General features: G+C 52.5%; 3 protein-coding genes across 53 annotated transcripts in view; all 3 read left to right on the forward strand.

The window, feature by feature from the left end:
- The window catches only part of TCF20 (transcription factor 20), a 185,598-nt gene extending 176,886 nt beyond the window's left edge, over positions 1-8,712 (forward strand). For 2 of the 4 annotated variants that reach the window (XM_050805801.1, XM_050805800.1), the window contains exons 5-6: positions 100-227; positions 7,382-8,712. In XM_050805801.1, the coding sequence (XP_050661758.1) occupies positions 100-183 (84 nt within the window). In that variant the 3' untranslated portion in view covers positions 184-227; positions 7,382-8,712. The remainder of the gene's footprint in view (positions 1-99; positions 228-7,381) is intronic. The other 2 variants (XM_050805802.1, XM_050805803.1) reach the window with 2 other exon arrangements.
- NDUFA6 (NADH:ubiquinone oxidoreductase subunit A6) overlaps positions 1-19,237 on the forward strand; it is a 321,526-nt gene that overhangs the window by 245,106 nt on the left and 57,183 nt on the right. For 2 of the 48 annotated variants that reach the window (XM_050806042.1, XM_050806080.1), the window contains exon 1: positions 185-188. The exons of 43 other annotated variants lie outside the window; for them this stretch is intronic. The gene's annotated coding sequence lies outside the window, so the exon portion shown is untranslated. Of the gene's footprint in view, positions 1-184; positions 189-4,858; positions 4,884-15,414; positions 15,419-15,684; positions 15,689-19,237 lie in introns of those variants that run through there. 3 more of the 48 variants (XM_050806027.1, XM_050806053.1, XM_050806057.1) reach the window with 3 other exon arrangements.
- Positions 13,580-18,926, forward strand: LOC126963596 (cytochrome P450 2D17-like). Its single transcript, XM_050805902.1, has 9 exons — positions 13,580-13,870; positions 15,500-15,671; positions 16,221-16,373; positions 16,462-16,622; positions 17,070-17,246; positions 17,437-17,578; positions 17,783-17,970; positions 18,427-18,568; positions 18,672-18,926. The coding sequence occupies exons 1-9, from the start codon at positions 13,691-13,693 to the stop codon at positions 18,848-18,850; spliced, it is 1,494 nt and encodes a 497-aa protein (XP_050661859.1). The 5' UTR covers positions 13,580-13,690; the 3' UTR covers positions 18,851-18,926.

A 19,237-nucleotide genomic window follows, 5' to 3' on the forward strand; every position in this document is an offset into this window, starting at 1 on the left:
TCCTTTTCCGTGTGCCACTCCTGTCCTCCCTCTGCCCTCCCTGATTTCCGCACTGTCCTCTCCCACCTGTCTGTCTCCTCTTGGTTTTGCCTGTGTCAGCCTCCCCTTCCGTGCCCTCTCCCCCCCTTGCAGAACAAGACCGCGAAAGGCAGCCTCAGCACAGAGCAGTCGGAGCGGGGGTGAGGGGGGCAGTGTGCTCGTGGGAATGGAAAGGACAGCAAGCACAGGTGAGTCGGGGCCACTGGGCTCCCTGTACCCTGCCCGGCTCCCAGCGGGCCTTGTTGCCTCTGCCCTCCTGCTCGCTCCATGCTCTGCCGCCAGCATTTCATCCTATGGATGACACCACCAGGTGGATGCAGTGTTTTTCCATTGGTTACTTAGCTCCCTAGAATATCTGTGGAAAAGAGTTGGGGCCTTCTAAACTGTCCACTGCTGATGGGGTGGAGGGTGACTGTTCCTTCAGGGCACAGCTAGCCAGGGGTGGCCTTGTGAGTGGGCACAACAGGCTTTAGGTCTCTTCCTCGGGCAGGGCACCTCTTGCCAGTAGCCCCTGCTCTTTCTCCCATCTCAGAAAGGGTTCTACTCAAAGGTCTCTTCTCTTTAATTTGCTCCATTACTGTAAAGCTTATGGTGTGTTTTCCTTTGAAAACAACAGAACTCTTGGGTTTTGTTATTTGAAATCTTTTTTTTCCAGTACTTTGAAGGATTCCTTTTTGCAGAAGTACAAAGGAAAGAAAAATCCTCAAAGATTTAGTAGACTTTAGTATCTGATTTAATTTTACTCTTAAAAATCTTGAGGCTGGGTATGGGGCTTCTACCTATAATGCCAGCACTTTGGGAGGCTGAGGCAGGAGGATCACCTAAGCTCAGGAGTTCAAGACCAGCCTGGGCAACAGTGACACCCTGTCTGTACATTTTAAAAAATATTAACCATGCATGGTGGTGCGTGCCTTTAGTCCCATCTACTCAGGAGGCTGAGCTGGGAGGATTGCTTGATCAAACCTGGAGGTTGAGGCTGCAGTGAGCCATGATCGTGCTGCTGCATTCCAGCTGGGCCACAGTGAGACCCTGTCTCAAAAAAAAAATTATTGTGATTGAGTTGTGCTTGCTGTGAGTTTGTGTGGGATTGTGGTCACGGCCCTCGGCAGGCATCTATGAAAACAGGATGACAGGACTTGGGTCTCTAGAAGCTGCAGGCCTCTGAGCTCCATGTTGCTCCTTCACCCTCCCTTCCTCACTGAGGCATGAGGGGAAATAGGTTGTAAAGAAAAGAAAAACAAAAATGTACCTTGTGGCACTTACTGCTACAGGATGGGGCAGGAGGACTAGTTGTCTCAGAAATATTCATTGAGGGGTCATTTCTCTCAAATGGGAGGACTTCTGTGTCAACCTCAGGAGTTTGACTCACACAGCTACGCTAGACCTGTCCCTTCCGGCACCACCATGTGCCTGATCACCTTCTGGAACATGCCCTCCCCCTTGTTACCACTACTAATTTCCAGAGAAGGCCCCTGGGCTGCCGCACCATTTGAGAAGTCAGGTGCTAAGTGCCTTCTTGATAGAGCATTGAGTGTAGTGCCTTTCCTCTTTCCTCTTCCAGGGAGTAGGGCTGGCAGTGGAGGGATCAGAGCAAAGTGGGGGAGGTGGGTGGAAGCCATTCCATGTGTTCCTGGGTCAGAGGAATTAGATGAGCAAATGAAGCCTCTTGGCCTTGGAGTACATTGCCACCATCAGTGAGTGACTGCTGGTTTTCCAGAACCTGCTGGGCAGCACTGCCTGCCTGCCCGCCCTTGCTCCTTTCCCTGGGATTAGCCCTCAGGGAAAGGCAGCCATTGCATTGGGTGGTTTTGAAAGGACTGTTTTGTGTTGGCCCTCCTGCATCTCCTGAGGGTGCCACTGTGCCTTCCCATTGTCGCCCCTCTGCCAGCACAGGCCCAGATGGTTAGAGTCAAGTTCTGTAGGGGACCATGATGTTGTATTCCTGGAATGTGTCCTAGAAGACCTGGTTAAGGAAAGAGCTTAAGTGTTTTTTGTTTTTATCCTGGAATTGCATCTGTTAGAAAAAAGGGTTGGGCCCTGGGTCTGGGGAACAAATCTCTTGGGGATTTTGTTCTTCATCTGTTCCTCTCTAGTAATTCTTGGGCCTTCCTTCCTACCTGACAGGGCCCTTGACTCTTTTTTTTTTTTTTTTGAGATGGATTCTCGCTATGTTGCCCAGGCTGAAGTGCAGTGACCCAATCTCAGCTCACTGCAGTCTCCATCTCTGGGGTTCAGGCAATTCTCCCGCCTCAGCCTCCTGAGTAGCTGGGACTACAGGTGTGCACCACCCCGCCCAGCTAATTTTTATATTTTTTGTAGAGACGGGGTTTCACCCAGACTGGCCTTGAACTCCTCACATCAAGTGATCTGCCCGCCTTGGCCTCCCAAAGTGCTGGGATTACAGGTGTGAGCCACCGTGCCCGGCCAACTCTTCAACAGAACAATGAGCTTCATCCTTCTGGGTTGAAGCACAGTGATGAAGTGGCCTCACCCATTATAGAGTCGTCTCAGGTCCATTGAAGTTGAACCATTCAGCTCTTGGAGGGAGAGGATAGACGCACTGCATCCAGTCCTGTCCATCTGAAATGTTTTTTATGTGCTGTCCCACAAGGCAGATACCTTTTCCTGGTTTCCCAGTTCAGCAGAGTGACATTGAGGGTGGTCACCATCCTTCATTTGTGGTAGAAGCCCTGGTGACTGGGGTTGGAATCACACCTCTAACTAAAGGAGGGCTCATCTTGGGCCCCATGCTGGGGACAGAGAGCCACCATTATTGGGTGCCCTGACAAGGCAGGGAACAGACAGTGGATGTGCATGTGTGTCTGCCTCCTGGTGTGCCATGTTCTGACAGAGTGGTTTGATAGGTACTGTGTGACTAAAGTCAGACCACTCCATATCTCTCTGCTTCAGTTTCTTCTGTAAAAACAGGAATAGCAGTGCCAACCTTGTGAGACTCCCTTGGGAAATGTCTTTAAGTGCCAGCACAGCACACTGACTCTCAGCCTGTTGGTCTGCCATGCCTAGCTGTGGGTTTCTCATGGGAGTTGGAGAGGTCAAGGCAGCAGATTGAACCCTGTAGCTGTCTCTTATAGCAAAAAATACCCAAGACTTGGGGTTAAAAGATGCTGCCCCTGCCTCCCAGCATGTGACGTACCTGGTACCCGACCCTCGCCAGGAGTGCAGAGGGGAAAAGTCCTTCCACAGGCCTGTGGTTGCCCACTGTCTCCTTCTGCCAAGGTGGATTGTCTTGCTGGCTTGTGTCATTGGTTGGCAGGGCTTTTGACAGTGGAAGGCCCAGCTCTTCCTCCTGTCGTGAATTAAACAAGGAGGCCCCAGCTTCCCCTAACAGGCCCTGTGGTCCAGCACATGGGAACCTATAACCTTGATCAGGGCTAATGCTGCATCCTGGATGCTACGTACCCTGCAAAGAACAGCCATGGATGGAAGCTGAGCAAGGCGGGGCACGGGGAGTGGCGCCCCTGCCCCTGGAACTGGATGTCACACAGCCCATTTGTGTATGAATGAATGTCACATTCTAGATTACGTTTTTCCCAGACTGGTCTAGAGGTGGTCCGGGATTACACCTCCAGAGGAGAGCCCAAGTCTGTCCACTTTCTTTCCCCACCAGCACCAGCCCAGGCATTGCAGCTTCTATAGTGCCCGCCTCCCTGCCACTGCTCAGTAGCCAAGTGCAATCTTCATTAGGCCTCCCTCCAGTCCTGTCTCTTCTCTACGTCAGAGATTCTTGTCATCTTCCAAATAAAAGTCGAAACGTCTCACCTTGCCTCCAGAGCCCTGTGGAAGTCTCAGGTGACTCTCCAGGCCCCTGGCCTCCTCTACCTCCTCAGGGGGCAGGCTGCCTCCCTCTGGGCTTCTGCACACACAGTTCCTTGTGCTGGAAACACTTTAGCTCCCCGTCTTCATGTTGCAAACAGGCTCCATCTCCTGAGTCCCAGCTTAAATGCCGCGTCCTCAGAGAAGCCTTTCCCTTTCTAAATCCTTGTTTCCATTGCCCCTCTCCTCACTTGCAGCCGTCCTAGCCTCACCACAATTTCAGATCGTTTACTTGTTTACTACCTGTCTCTCCACTAGAATGTAAGCTCCACATGGGCAGGAACCACATCTGTCAAAGCCTAGCCCAGAGCGGTGCATGTAACTATGCTAGTGCCAGGTGAATCTGTGTTAAAGAAATGAGTGCATCCCAGGCCGGGCGCGGTGGCTCACACCTGTAATCCCAGCACTTTGGGAGGCCGAGACGGCCAGATCACGAGGTCAGGGGACGGAGACCATCCTGGCTAACATACAAAAATACAAAAAATTAAAATACGAAAATACTAAAAATACTAAAAGTTAGCTGGTCGTGGTAGCAGGCACCTGTAGTCCCAGCTACTCGGGAGGCTGAGGCAGGAGAATGGCGTGAACCTGGGAGGTGGAGCTTACAGTGAGCCTAGATCGCACCACTGCACTCCAGCCTGTGTGGCAGAGCGAGACTCACATCTCAAAAAAAGAAAAAAATAAAAAAGAAATTAGTGCCATCCCAGAGAAGAAAGGGCTCTTGGACCCTGACCATCAGTGCCCTAAATCAGTATAGATTCAGAATTAGGTTTCTCTTCACATCCTTCCTCTCTAGTCAGAATTAATGTCTATTTTAGAAATGAGGAAATGGGCTCTGGGCAAATCCTGGCCAGAGTGAGTGGTGTTGAGATGATGAGTTTTTGCTGCAATTGGAAAAGGCAGGCTTGGAGTCTGATATGGAAGGACATGAGGACGGCATCCCAGGTTCAGGCCACAGATGAGGCCAAAGGGGAGCAGAAAGGACAGTGTGAGCGAGAAGGGAATGGGGGAGGGAACAAGTGAGAGAGCCTGGGAAGGTGTTGGCCCAAGACGAAACCCTGGATGCTGGCAGCTGAGCAGCAAGATGACGTTCTTTAAAAGAGAATTGACAGTCTTCAGCATAGAGGCGGCAGGTCACTCCTGCTGCCCAGGCCAGCTGGCACCACGGCTGCTCCCAGGCTCGCTGTCTGGGGTCCAGCTGTCTCTCAGCCACACCCCATGCCCTAGGACATGCAGCTCCTAGGACCCAGTCAGGAAAGCCCCAGTCCCACCTCTGGCCATATTGCTTTGGGCTACACCTGTCGCCTTCCTGAGCTTTAGCTCTTGAAGATGGGGGTCAGGCAGGTCCACGTGAACTAATCCACTGTGAACTAATATCTGTAAAGCTTCTAGCCCAGTGCCTTTCTAGAATTTTCCTTCCTAATTTCCCTACTGAAGGAACAATATTTTTAAAGCAACTCTTGAAAAGTTAGAGTCCCATTACATTCAGGATATCATGTGTTTGGGCTAGTCTAGTCGTCAGACCTGGGGAACACTCCCTGTTGGGAAGGCTGTGGAGGGCAAAGCCCCATGCTGCAGGTGCTAAAGAACTGCTGCTGCCTGGGCCATCATGCACCCCAGGGAGGGGCCCACAGGTAGCAGCTCACAGAGTCAACTGGCCAGGCAGACCCTTGCTGCTGACGTATGCTTCATTCTTCAGTGGGGAGCTGGTGTGGGGTCCTGTTCTGAGTAATGAGCAAGATTGGGGTGCAGGCCCAAGACTGCTCTGTACTCGTAAAGAGGGCAAACCCTGCCCTGTCCCCTCCATGAGCAGAGCCTGGCAGGGTACTTGTGGGCATTGACTTTGATTCCCACGGTCATCCTGCAACCCCAACAAGATGACACCCTTCTGTGTTCCTGGAGGTAGGCGCCCATTAGCTCAGCTGCTGGCCTGCATTCCCAGGGCCTGCTTTTACTTGCGTGTGGTGGTGATGTGTCGTGGCCTCCGTGGAATGTGTTCCTGCTCATTGGTGTTACCTGCCAAGTAGTCAGGAACTTCCGTGGGCAAGAGCATGTGCATGTACGTGCTTGGGAATAGCTCAGTCTTAGCTCCTGCAGGCCCCAGCCTTCTTAGCAGTTCTGTGTGTGTAAACTTTATGGAAGCAGAAAGGGCTGGTGACACCTGGGTTCCTGGGGTTTATTTGTAAGGGGAGGGCACCAAATTGGGCTTGAGGAAGCAGTTAGGTGAGCCCCAGTGACAGTCTTAAGCACAGTGATTGGCAGATAGCAAGTGAAGGAGGGGCGAGGCTGCCATCACTTCTGGTTTCTGGTGAAATTTTACTGGACTGATTCCTTGGAAACTGCTGTTTCTCTTTGAGACCTTTCCATATAGGATGGCCCATGAAACATTCCACAGGGACCTTTGGTATAATCCATCTGTCCTGTGTGGGCCATCAGAATCCCCTTCTGCACCTGGACTGGAAGAGGAGAGAAGCCCCCCAGCCTGGGGATGGGAGACCTAGGGTTCTCAGGCTCCTGAAAGGTCGAGAGGATTAACATAGTCCCGCTCTGTCTGAGCCTCAGAAATCCTGCCCTCCCTGTTAGAGGCCGTGGGAAGAGCATTCTTTTTAAGCATGAAGAACTGACTGTGGGCCAGGCCTAGTGGCTCATGCCTGTAATCCCAGCACTTTAGGAGGCCGAGGTGGGCAGATCACCACCCTGACCAACATGGCGAAACCACATCTCTCCTAAAAATACAAAAATTAGCCGGGTGTGGTGGTGTGCACCTGTGATCCCAGCTATTCGGGAGGCTGAGGCACAAGAATCACTTGAACCCAAGAGGCGGAGGCTGCAGTGAGCCAAGATCGTATCACTGCACTCCAGTCTGGGCAACAGCAAGATTCTGTCTCAAAAAAAAAAAAAACTTTGTCATTAGCTGAGGATGGTGGCGTGTACCTGGTAGTCCCAGCTACTTGGAAGGCTGAGGTGGGAGGATTGCTTGAGCCCCGGTCAAGGCTGCAGGGAGCCGAGGCGACAGAGTGAGATTTGTCTCAAAAACAGCTAGCTGTGTCGACTAGAGGCAACTGTGAAATTGTCCTAAGAGGCGGACTTCGAGAAGGTTCTTCCACAGATTGACCAGGTACTGTAGGTTTCAGTCACAGCTGGGGTCCGACACTGGCAAAACCCCACCAGCTGCCCCACAACTGGGGGCTTGCCCTGAGGTCAGGGAGTTCTCTGCTGTCCTGGTTCCTTTATGCACTAGGAAGGCAGATATACCCTGAGGAGCCCTCAAAGTCTGGCCCCAGCACCCCCACTAGGTCATTGCTGCCTTTAATCACATTCCAGATCCAAAGCCACACAGTGGCCCCAGCATTGGTCTCGGGTGTGTCCCACACCAGCAGCACATCTACAGAGGGGTCTGAGTGCAGGCTTCCTACTGAAAGCTCCCAGGGGTACCATGGAACAGTGGCTGTTGGTGGTGGACCCTGTGGAGGCTCCTGGCCTTCAGTGTCTGTCCCTTGTCTTCCAGGTGAGACTGTGGAGATGAGAAGGTGGTGGACACTCGTGATGGAATGGAAATCGTCCTACCGTGCAGCCACACCCTGCCCCGCCCCGCCCCGCCCCGCGTGCCTGCCCATGCCAGCACTTCCTTCCTAAGTTCTCACATCACACTCAAACCGGTGACACCACGGGAAAGAAAGACCCAAGACGTTGGAATGGCTGTTTCCATGGACACAATCTCCATAGTGACAATGTGGGGGGAGGGGGGAGGGGTGGGATGACGGGGAAAGGGTGGGGGGAATTAAAAGGGAGGGATAAAAAATATATATATATAAATCTATTTTTAGTCTGGAAAGACTTTGTTTAAATGAAAGGTGCGCTATCCCTTTTGATTCTATTTTAAAATTATCTAGTTAAAGATCTCCAAATTTGTTCTGATGACAAGTGAAATTTAAATGTGAAATTGAACTGAACAAACCCTCATCTCATAAAGGACGGGGTGTGTGTGGCTTTGATCTTTAGCCTGTCTCACACCAGTTCAGAAAACACTAGACCCAGGATTGAAAAAGCAGGAAAACCACACCAGAACCATCCTTTTGTCATTAATTTGTCTCAAAGTGGGAAGGTTTTAGGGGGAGGGGGAAATATAGGGACGGTCCATGTTTTCAAGAGCAGGGGAATGATGTTTAAACACAAAAATAATTTTTTTTCATTTCCAGAAACACTATTTATTTATTTTTTTTAACTTTTTCTTTTTGGGGGTGAAATTGGCAGATGCCTGAGGTCATAGCTGTGTCCTGGGTCACTGTGGCTGGTGGGGACCCTAAGTGTACACAGCAGCAGCAAAACCGAGGGAGGACCCTCCTCTGGGGCCGCCTGTCCTCAGCACATTCCAGGCAGCTGTGCCCTGACCCACAGGTACCCGTGGGGATGAGAGGAGGCCCAGGCCTGTGCTGCCAGAGCCGGCAGTGTGAGCTGTAGGCAGGGACGGGGAGGGACTGTCGCTGTGATCAGAGTGGGTTAAGCTGACCAGGAACACCCATTTAGCCCCTTTTTCTTTTTGCTTTCATTTTTATAAAGGAAAAGAGGACCTGTCAGATAGGCAGCCCCATGCTACGTGATTCTTTATGTTGTGTTGTTTTGTTTTGTAAATTGTATAATTTTTAAATATCTGAGTTTTAAAAAAAGAAAAAAGTACAAAAAAATCTTGTTATGGCCTTAAGAAGGGGTTAGTGCATCTTTCAGGGGTCACTCTGCCATGGGGATAAAATAGCTGTTTCACAAACAGTTTTATTTAAAAAAACAAAAAACAAAAAAAATCAAAAAATCCAAAAAATAATAAACTTCATTTTAACCTTGTTTCCTTCTTTTGTTTAATTTAAAGCGAATGCGTCTCTTCCTTCTCCCATTCTAATCCCCAAAAGGTAGCTCTGGTTCTCCAGAGGAGGCCATGATCAGATCCGGTCTGTCCCATTCCTAGCCTCTCGATGGCCACGCAGTTGGGAAGCAAACAAAATTCAGAGTTCTTCCGCCACTCCTCTGGGCAGGTAGAGTGTGGCCAGTGTATGGGGACAGTCAGATTTATTCAAGTTGATATGAGGACATACTTCCAATCAACATTAAGGATTATAAAAAAATAATGGAATGTTAATGGACTTTTTTAGAGAGTAGAAATACTGGAAGGAATGTTGTGAAGTAGAAATAAGCAATTATAAATGAGTTCTGTGTTCATCAATTTAGGGCAGCAGAAATGGCAGATTAATGGTGTTTTAATAGCTACATGAAGCAGTCCATTTCTCATTTCACTCCGCCAGGATGGAGGTGTGGGTGGGTGCATTGTGTCGGCCATAGGACCAAGCTTGGGCAACTGAACAGGACCTGCATAGAAATGATGGCTTTTTTGAGCTAGTTGCATTCTCATTCTGGTCTTGGCATTAATACAGTTAAAATGATAGATTTCAGGTGTCAAGGGCTAAACCACAAAACTTGAAAAATACGTATCTTGAGGAAAATATTTTCCTGACAGCAAATGTTTGTCATTTTGCCTTTTATTGTTTTGTCCCCTTTTGATTGGCTTGAGTGGAGTACTTGCGATTGTTCTAGGTCTTTCCTTAAATTGACTTCAGAAATGACCTTCACTGGGGAGTGGCAGTGATATGCACATGCCTCCTGACTCGCTTCTGCCTTCTGCAGTTCACCTCAACTGCTCAAGTGCCTTTTAGTTCCTTCAGTGTTTTAATTGATTTTGTTAAAGCAGTTTTATGTTCACAGCAGGATTAAGCTGAAGGTACAGAGAGTTCCTATATAACCCCTTACCCCCATATGCATACCTTCCCCTCTATCAACATCCCATCCAGAGTGGCACATTTGTTACAACTGATGGATACATTGTTATCACCCAAAGTCCATAGTTTATACTAGGGGCCACTCCTGGTGGTGTACATTTTATGGCTTTTGACAAGTGTGTGAAGACCTGGATCTGGCAGGGCGTGGTGGCTCATGCCTATATTCCCAGCATTTTGGGAGGCTCAGGTGGGCAGATGAAGGCTTGAATTCGAGAACAGCCTGGGCAAAACCCCCTCTCTACATAAAAATACAAAAATTAGCCAGGCGTGATGATGCACGCTTGTAGTCTCAGCTATTTGGGAGGCTGAGATGGGAGAATCGCTTGAGCCCAGGAGGTCGAGGCTACAGTGAGCCGTGATCGCGCCACCACACTCCAGCCTGGGCAACAGCAAAATCCTGTCTCAAAAAAAAAGACGTGGACCCACCATTATCCAGAGTAGTTTCACTGCCCCAGGGATCTTCTGTCCCACTGTTCATTCTTCCTTCCCCCCAGTCCCTCACTACTGAGCCTTTTTCCAAAGTTACGCCTTTTCCAAAGTGTCATATAGTTGAGATTATATAGTAGGTAGCCTTTTTAGATTGGCTTCATCCACTTAGTAATGTGCATTTAAGGTTCAACCATGTCTTTTCATGACTTGATAGCTTGTTTCTTTTTAGTGATAAATAATTCCATTGGCTGTACCACAGTTTATCCATTCACCTGCTGAAGAACATCTTGGTTGCTTTCAAGTTCTGACAACTAAAGATGAAGCTGCTGTAAAAATCCCTTTGCAGGTTTTTGTGTGGGCATAAGGTCTCAACTCCTTTGGGTAAGTACAGGAAGCACAGTTGGTGGATTGTATGGTAAGAGTATGTCTAGTTTTGTAAAAAATTGCCAAACTGTCTGGATCACCTGAGGTCAGGAGTTTGAGACCAGCCTGGCCAACATGGTGAAACCCTGTCTCTACTAAAAGTACAAAAATCAGCCGGACATGGTTCATGCCTGCAGTCCCAGCTACTCGGGAGGCTGAGGTGGGAGGATTACTTGAACCTAGAAGGCAGAGGTTCCAGTGAGCTGAGATCACACCACTGCACTCCTAGCCTGGGTAACAGAGTGACTGAGACTCAAAAAAAAAAAAAAAAAAAAAAAATTGAAGAATGGAAAAGAAATTGCCAAACTGTCTTCCAAAGTATCTGTACCATTTTGTACTCCCACCAGCAATGAATGAGAGTTCCTGATGGTCCACATCCTTGCCAGCATTTGGTGGTGTCAGTGTTCTGGATTTAAGCCATTCTAACAGGTGTGTATGTGGCCATTTATTTTTTGAATAACTTTAAAAGTTTTTAAATTGTGGCTAAATTTACCATCATAACAGTTATGGTACAGTTTAGTGGTGTTAAGTGTGTTCACATTGTTGTGCAACCAATCTTCAGAACTTTTTCATTTTATGAAACTGAAACTTTACCCATTAAACTGCCCCCCTGCAGGCCCATCCTGCCCCTGGACTTTCCATCTCTGTTTCTAGGGTACAGGCAGCCCTCAGTACCCACAGGCTCCACATCCACAAACTCAGCCACACATCGAAGATACTTGGAAAAAAAGTATAACAACTAAAAATACAAATAAGAGCAGTACAGTATAGCAACTATTTACGTAGTATTTACACTGTATTAGGTATTATAATCTAGAGATGATTTAAAGTATACAGGAGCATATGCATAGGTATACTATGCAATTTTACATAAGGAACTTGAGCATCCTTGGATTTCAGTATTTACCGGGGATCCAGGCACCAATCCCCTCCAGGATACCCAGAGATAACTATTCCACTGCCCATAATCCCACCCCCTTGCAGCTGTTGAAACTCAGAGGTGCTGCTCTGAGGGCAGACCCTGCCACTCAGCACTCGGGGATGAGTCAGACCCAACAGAAACCTGTCCCATGGGAGGAGCTGGGAATTGGAGGGTCCCTCCCAGTGGCATTGCTGTGCCTGGCAGGGGGAAGGGCAAGAACAAGTAAAATGCTCAACTTTACTACCCTTCCAGTGCAGTCCCTTCCTGGCTCTGCGTCAGCTGGCATTGCAGCGTCCTAACTAGTCTCTAGAATTCTCACAATGATGTTTTGGTTCCTATAGCTTTGTTAACCCTGAGCTCTCCAGGAGAATGAGCCCGGAGTTTCCTAGTCTACCACTTGCTGATGTATTTTCACACCATCTCACTTGGCAACGTCCAGAGGGCCTGCCAGGGCACAGTGCACTTTTCACCGTGACACAAGCAGTCCCAGTGTTGAGGGAAGGCAGGTTGGATCTGTTCCCTAAAAATAATCCCAGAAACTTCTATACTGACCATTAATAGAATGTAATGTCCAAACAGTATAGAGTAGTAGCTCAGCATACACTTTAGACGTGTACTCTTAACACCGCTCTGTGACTTGAACCTTGTTATGTAATCTCTGAACCTCGGTCTCTGCCTTGGGGACCATAAAACCACCTCCTTAGGGGGCTGTGGGAGGATTAATGAGCTGGAGCACACACAGTCTGACCAGCAGTTTCTGGGACATAAGTGCCCTATCAATGGAAGCCACAGGTGCACAATGATTGGAAAAGGCCATAGGCATCATTATCGAAGGTTTTCCTCATGCTGCTGTATCTTGAATTACAGGCCTCTGGCTGGTAAAGAGGGCACTCGGGAGGACACTGCCTACGTTGCAGGCATGCCTGTCCCTGCCATTCATACCCCCATCATGATGACTGCTTGAGCGGGGGGTCTGACACCTCAAAAGGCCAAGAGTGCATACAGGTAATGTATAAAGGGCCACCGGTCCCTGCACCTTGATTATCTCACAGTCCGAGGTAGAAGGGTGCTGCCACATAGGACAGGAACATTCATTCAGTTGAGGCCAATTTGGGAGGCCACAAGCCAGATCTGAGAAGTCCCCAGATGGATATGGGTCTTGCTCTCTTTGTCAGTTGAGTGGCCTCAAAACTTCTGTTGGGTCAGGTGGCTCATGCCTCTAATCCCAACACTTTGGGAGACCAACGCAGGAGGATCACTTGAAGCCAGGAGTTCAAGACCAGAGTGGGCAACATAGTGAGAACCCATCTCAACAAAAAAATTAGCCAAGCATAATGGTGTGCACCTGTAGTTCCAGCTACTTGGGAGGCAAAAATAGGAGGATCTCTTGACTGAGCACAGGAGTTTGAGGCTGCAGTGAGCTTTGATCACACCTCTGCACTCCAGCATGGGCAACAGAGCAAGCCCCTGTCTCTCAAAAAAGCTTTTTAATTTTTTTTTTTTTTAAATTTTAAATAAACTGTTCTCCCTGCCTTTTGTTCCCCAGATCCAGTCTTCATCCAGACCTGAAAAGACCTAGGCTCCAGCTGCCGGCCTCCTGCTGCCCCTCAGGCCACCTGCACAGGAAATTCCAGGGGTGGCTTTTTCCCACTGCCAGTGCTGTGGCCTACAGTGCTAGGCAGCCCCTCAGTCAGCTAGACAAAGTTCTCCATGAATCCTTCCCAGAAAGTCCTGTTCCAGCCTGGGGCGGAGTCCCCATGACCCTCATGGTACTGCTGGCTTCTCATGTCAGCTATGTTACCTTCCTGCTCCTCAAGGTCGTGATTACAGTGGGGCATTGGTCCACTCACAGCCTTCCCGCCATGCTCCCAGTACACAGCTCAGCACCCAGTACAACCTATATCGCCAGCTTGGGTGGAGCTCATGCCAGGTCACTTCTCACTCATCACCCTAACCTGGGTAGGCACCAAGAGCAAGCAGCAGGGTCAAGGACCTCTGGAGCAGCCCCTACCCACCCTGGCCTAACCCTGCACCCACTGGCAGCACAGTCAACACAGCAGGTTGGCTCACAGCAGAGGGCAAAGGCCATGATCAGTTTCCTTTATAAGGGAATGATCATGCACTTCATGTGCTGAGAGTGTCCTGCCTGGTCCTCTGTGGCTGGTGGGGTGGGGGAGCCAGGTGTGTCTAGAGGAGCCCAGTGGGCAGCAAGGCAGTCATGGGGCTGGATGCACTGGTGCCCCTGGCCGTGACAGTAGCCATCTTCCTGCTCCTGGTGGACCTGATGCACCGGCGCCAACGCTGGGCTGCACGCTACCCGCCAGGTCCCCTGCCACTGCCGGGGCTGGGCAACCTGTTGCATGTGGACTTCAAGAACACACCATACTGCTTCGACCAGGTGAGGGAGGAGGTCCTGGGGGGTGGCAGACATCCTAAGGATCCTCCACCACCAGCAAACGTGGTGGGTAGAGCCACAGTCTGGACCAGAAGCCAGGCTGAGAAGGGGAAGCAGATTTGAGGGACTTCCTGGGGGAGGGCATTTATGCATGGCATGAAAGATGAGATTTTCCAAAGGCCAAGAAAAAGTGGGGCAAGGGCCTGGAGGTGGGGCTGGACTTGGCAATGGGCGTGCAATCCCATTGGGCAGCATATGTTATGGAGTACAAAGTCCCTTCTGCTGACACCAGAAGGAAAGGCCCTGGGAATGGAAGACAAGTGAGGGTCCTATGTGCCGTTTAAATCAGGAAATCAGGCTGCGCGTGGTGCCTCACACCTGTAATCCCAACACTTAGGGAAGCCAAGGTGGATGGATCACCTGAGGTCAGGAGTTCCAGACAAGTCTGGCCAACATGGCGAAACCCCGTCTCTACTAAACATACAAAAAATTAGCTGGGCACAGTGGTACATGCCTTTAATCCCAGCTACTCGGGAGGCTAAGGCAGAATTGCTTGAACCTAGGAGGCAGAGGTTGTAGTGAGCGGAGATTGTGCCATTGCACTGCAACCTGGGTGACAGAGCCACACAATGTCTAAATAAATGAATAAGTAACAAATCAATGGCTGGGCACGGTGGCTCACACCTGTAATCCCAGCATCTTGGGAGACTGAGGCGGGGGAATCACAAGGTCAGGAGTTCGAGACCAGCCTGGCCAACATGGTGAAACCTGTCTCTACTAAAAATACAAAAATTAGCTGGGTGCGGTGGCGGGCACCTGTAATCCCAGCTACTCGGGAGACTGAGGCAGGAGAATTGCTTGAACCTGGGAGGTGGAGGTTGCAGTGAGCCAAGATCGTAACATTGCACTCCAACCTGGGTGACAGAGCCAGACATGGTCTAAAGAAATGAGTAAGTTGGCCGGGCGCGGTGGCTCAAGCCTGTAATCCCAGCACTTTGGGAGGCCGAGACGGGCGGATCACGAGGTCAGGAGATCGAGACCATCCTGGCTAACACGGTGAAACCCCGTCTCTACTAAGAAATACAAAAAACTAGCCGGGCGAGGTGGCGGGCGCCTGTAGTCCCAGCTACTCGGGAGGCTGAGGCCGGAGAATGGCGTGAACCCAGGAGGCGGAGCTTGCAGTGAGCTGAGATCCGGCCACTGCACTCCAGCCTGGGCTACAGAGCGAGACTCCGTCTCAAAAAAAAAAAAAAAAAAAAAAAAAGAAAGAAATGAGTAAGTTAGAAATCGAGGATGAAGGGATATAGTGACCTGGTTCAAACCTTTTGCACTGTGGGTCTTCAGGCCTCACTGCTCACCGGCATGGACCATCAGCTGTAAAATGGGATGCTAACTGGGGCCTATTGGCAATTTCGGTGACTCTTGCAAAGTCACAGATGGGTGACGCATTCAAACTGAGTTCCTCCATCGTAGAAGGTGTGACCCCCACGCCCCAGGATCAGGAGGCCGGGTCTCCTCCTTGCACCTGCTCACTCCTGGTAGCCCCGGGGGTCGCCCAAGGCTCACTTGGGACTAGGACCTGCAGTCTGGGGGGACCCTGGCTTGACGGAGGCCCTGACCCTCCCTCTACAGCTGCGGCGCCGCTTCGGGGACGTGTTCAGCCTGCAGCTGGCCTGGACGCCGGTGGTCGTGCTCAATGGGCTGGCGGCCGTGCGCGAGGCGCTGGTGACCTGCGGCGAGGACACTGCCGACCGCCCGCCTGTGCCCATCTACCAGGTCCTGGGCATCGGGCCGCGCTCCCAAGGCAAGCGGCGGTGGGGGACAGACACCTCGTTTCCGTGGGCCCTGAGTGGGCGGTGACCGTAGCCCAAGCTGTGCCGAGAGGGCGCGGGGTCGTGGAGTTGGGACACAGAAAAAGGCCAGAGAGTGGGTTGGGGACAGCGGACCGGGAAACCACTTCCACTGGGGAGGTGCGAGTGTGTGGGCGGGAGGAGGCGGGGCTTGTGGTGAGTGGGTGGGGCAACTGCACAGACCTGCCAGGATCCTGGTTAAGAGCAGCCCGAGCCTTTCCCAACTGGAAGCCCGTGTCCCAGCTGTGCTGCGGGCTCAATATGGGCAGGGCGGGGCGGGCGGGATCTTCCCTGAGTGGAAAGGCAGTCAGGGTCGGAAGAGCCAAGGTGGGGCCAAGACCCAAGCAAGGTAGGTGAGCAAAGAGCAGGCCCGGTGCCCTGCTGGATGCAGCAAGGGACCACAGGGACCACGGAAGACCAGGAAAACCACAGGGTTGTAGTGGGTGGTGGAGGGCGGGGCCAAGGCCTTCATGGCCACGCCCACGTGTCCATCCCACCCCCAGGGGTGTTCCTGGCGCGCTATGGCCCCGCGTGGCGCGAGCAGAGGCGCTTCTCCGTGTCTACCTTGCGCAACTTGGGCCTGGGCAAGAAGTCGCTGGAGCAGTGGGTGACCGAGGAGGCCGCCTGCCTCTGTGCCGCCTTCGCCTACCAAGCCGGTGGGTGATGGGCAGAGGGGCACAAGGCGGGAACTGGGAAGGTGGGGGACGGGGAAAGCGACCCCTGACCCGCATCTCCCGCCCCCAGGATGCCCCTTTCGCCCCAATGGCCTCCTGGACAAAGCGGCGAGCAACGTAATTGCCTCCCTCACCTGCGGGTGCCGCTTTGAGTACGACGACCCTCGCTTTCTCAGGCTGCTGAACCTAGCACAGGAGGGATTGAAGGAGGAGTCGGGCTTCCTGCGCGAGGTGCGGAGCGAGGGACCGCAGGGTCTCTGCAGGGCGAGCTCCTGAGAGGTGCCCGGGCTGCAGCGGGGCCTCAGAGGAGCGGGTTTGCATAGAAGGGTTTGGGAAAGGATATTCCAGGAGAGCTCACTGCTAGAGGAAGGGCCTGGAGGAGGAGGAGAAATCTCAGACACCGTGAGGGGAGAGGTATGCCTGGGTTAGGGGGCACCAAGAAAGGCCAAGGACCCTGTGCCTCCTGTCCACATTAGAGATTTTTATTTTAGATTTCTCCTCTGGCAGCCCAAGGCAAGGAGAGAGGGTGGAGGCTGGTACTTGAGGAGGAACTTGGGGAGGTCAGTGGTGGAGACAGGCAGGCCCTGGGTCTTCCCTGGAGACAGCTGGGGCCCGAGACTGGTCCAGGTGAACACAGAGCACAGGAGAGATTGAGACCCCCTTCTGTGTCTGGTGTAGGTGCTGAATGCCGTCCCCCTCCTCCTGCGCATCCCTGGGCTGGCTGGCAAGGTCCTACGCTCCCAAAAGGCTTTCCTGACCCAGCTGGATGAGCTGCTGACCGAGCACAGGATGACCTGGGACCCAGCCCAGCCACCCCGAGACCTGACTGACGCCTTCCTGGCAGAGATGGAGAAGGTGAGAGCGGCTGCCATGGTGAGGACCAAGGGTGGTGGGTTGAGCTCCTGGGAGGAATGAGGAGTGGCCAGGCAAAAGGTGGGGCCGCTGGATTACCTGGTGAGTGGCACCTGGGCTGACAGGTGCAGAATGGGAGGTCATTTGGGGGCTTTCCCGCTGTGTCCCCGAGTACCCTCTCGGCCCTGCTCAGGCCAAGGGGAACCCCGAGAGCAGCTTCAATGAAGAGAACCTGCGCATGGTGGTGGCTGACCTGTTCTCTGCTGGGATGGTGACCACCTCGACCACGCTGGCCTGGGGCCTCCTGCTCATGATCCTGCACCCGGATGTGCAGCGTGAGTCCAGCTGGGGCCAAGTGCAGGGGGCAAGGGAGGAAGGGTACAGGCGGGAGCCCCTGAGCTTAGCTAGGACACCCAGGGCTCCCAGCACAGGCTTGACCAGTCTCCTGTAAGCCTGACCTCCTCCAACACAGGAGGCAGGAGAGGGTCAGGGCTGGTCCCCTGAGTGCTGACCCATTGTGGGTTCGCATGTCTGTCCAGGCCGTGTCCAACAGGAGATCGACAACGTGATAGGGCAGGTGCGGCGACCAGAGATGCGTGACCAGGCTCGCATGCCCTACACCACTGCCGTGATTCACGAGGTGCAGCGCTTTGGGGACATTGTTCCCCTGAATATGCCCCACATGACATCCCGTGACATCGAAGTGCAGGGCTTCCTCATCCCTAAGGTAGGCCTGGAGCCCTCCTCACCCCAGCTCAGCACCAGCCCCTGGTGGTAGCCCCAGCATGGCCACTGCCAGGTGGGCCCAGTCTAGGAACCCTGGCCACCCAGTCCTCAATGCCACCACATCAACTGTCCCAGCCTGGGTGTGGGGTGCAGAGTATAGGCAGGGTTGGCCTGTCCATACAGAGCCCCAGTCTAGTAGGGAAGACAGATCAGGACCTGCCAGAATATTGGAGGACCCCAGTGCCTGTAGGGAGAGGGGGCAGTGTGGGCACCCCCAGGAGGTGTGACTGCGCCCTGCCATGGGGTCATAGAGGGTGCTCAGGAGCTTCTCGGGTGCTGGACTAGTTGACAGAGTCCAGCTGTGTGCCAGGCAGTGTGTGTCCCCCGTGCGTTTGGTGGCAGGGGTCCCACCATCCTAGAGCCCAGTCCCCACTCTCACCCTGCATCTCCTGCCCAGGGGACGACGCTCTTCACCAACCTGTCATCGGTGCTGAAGGATGAGGCCGTCTGGGAGAAGCCCTTCCGCTTCCACCCCGAACACTTCCTGGATGCTCAGGGCCACTTTGTGAAGCCAGAGGCCTTCCTGCCTTTCTCAGCAGGTGCCTGTGGGGAGCCCGGCTCCCTGTCCCCTTCTGTGGAATCTTGCAGGGGTCCTGCCCGGGAGGCAGGCTCACTGACACCCCTCCCCTCCCCTCCCCACAGGCCGCCGGGCATGCCTCGGGGAGCCCCTGGCCCGCATGGAGCTCTTCCTCTTCTTCACCTGCCTGCTGCAGCGCTTCAGCTTCTCGGTGCCCGCCGGACGGCCCCGGCCCAGCCACTCTCATGTCGTTGGCTTTCTGGTGACCCCTTCCCCCTACGAGCTTTGTGCTGTGCCCCGCTAGAGTTGCGCATCAAGCCCCCCCAACTTGCTCCTCAGCTGGGACCCTGTTGTACAGAAAATGAATCTAGTGGCTCCCACTTGGTTTCTGAATCCATTCTGGGCCCCTGCCAAGGTCCTGGTTGTGTTGAGTCACCTGCCTGATGTCAGCGCTCACCCCTCACCTGTCACCCTGTCACCTCATTCTTTTTTTTTTTTTTTTTTTTTTTGGAGATGGAGTCTGCTCTGTCACCCAGGCTGGAGTGCAGTGGTGCAGTCTCAGCTCATTGCAACCTCCACCTCCCGAGTTCAAGCAATTCTCGTGCATCAGCTTCCCGAGTAGCTGGGATTACAGGCACCCGTTACCACCCCTGGCTAATTTTTGTCTTTTTAGTAGTGATGGGTTTCGCCA

This window comes from Macaca thibetana, chromosome 10 (assembly GCF_024542745.1).
Source record: "Macaca thibetana thibetana isolate TM-01 chromosome 10, ASM2454274v1, whole genome shotgun sequence".
NCBI lineage: Eukaryota > Metazoa > Chordata > Mammalia > Primates > Cercopithecidae > Macaca > Macaca thibetana.

Excerpts from the sequence above, each read along its gene's own strand:
- LOC126963596 (XM_050805902.1), top strand. The coding sequence starts at position 13,691 with ATGGGGCTGGATGCACTGGTGCCCCTGGCCGTGACAGTAGCCATCTTC. Across the intron at positions 13,871-15,499 it reads CACCATACTGCTTCGACCAG|CTGCGGCGCCGCTTCGGGGA; the intron begins GTGAGGGAGGAG and ends CTCCCTCTACAG. Across the intron at positions 17,247-17,436 it reads TCCTGGCAGAGATGGAGAAG|GCCAAGGGGAACCCCGAGAG; the intron begins GTGAGAGCGGCT and ends GGCCCTGCTCAG.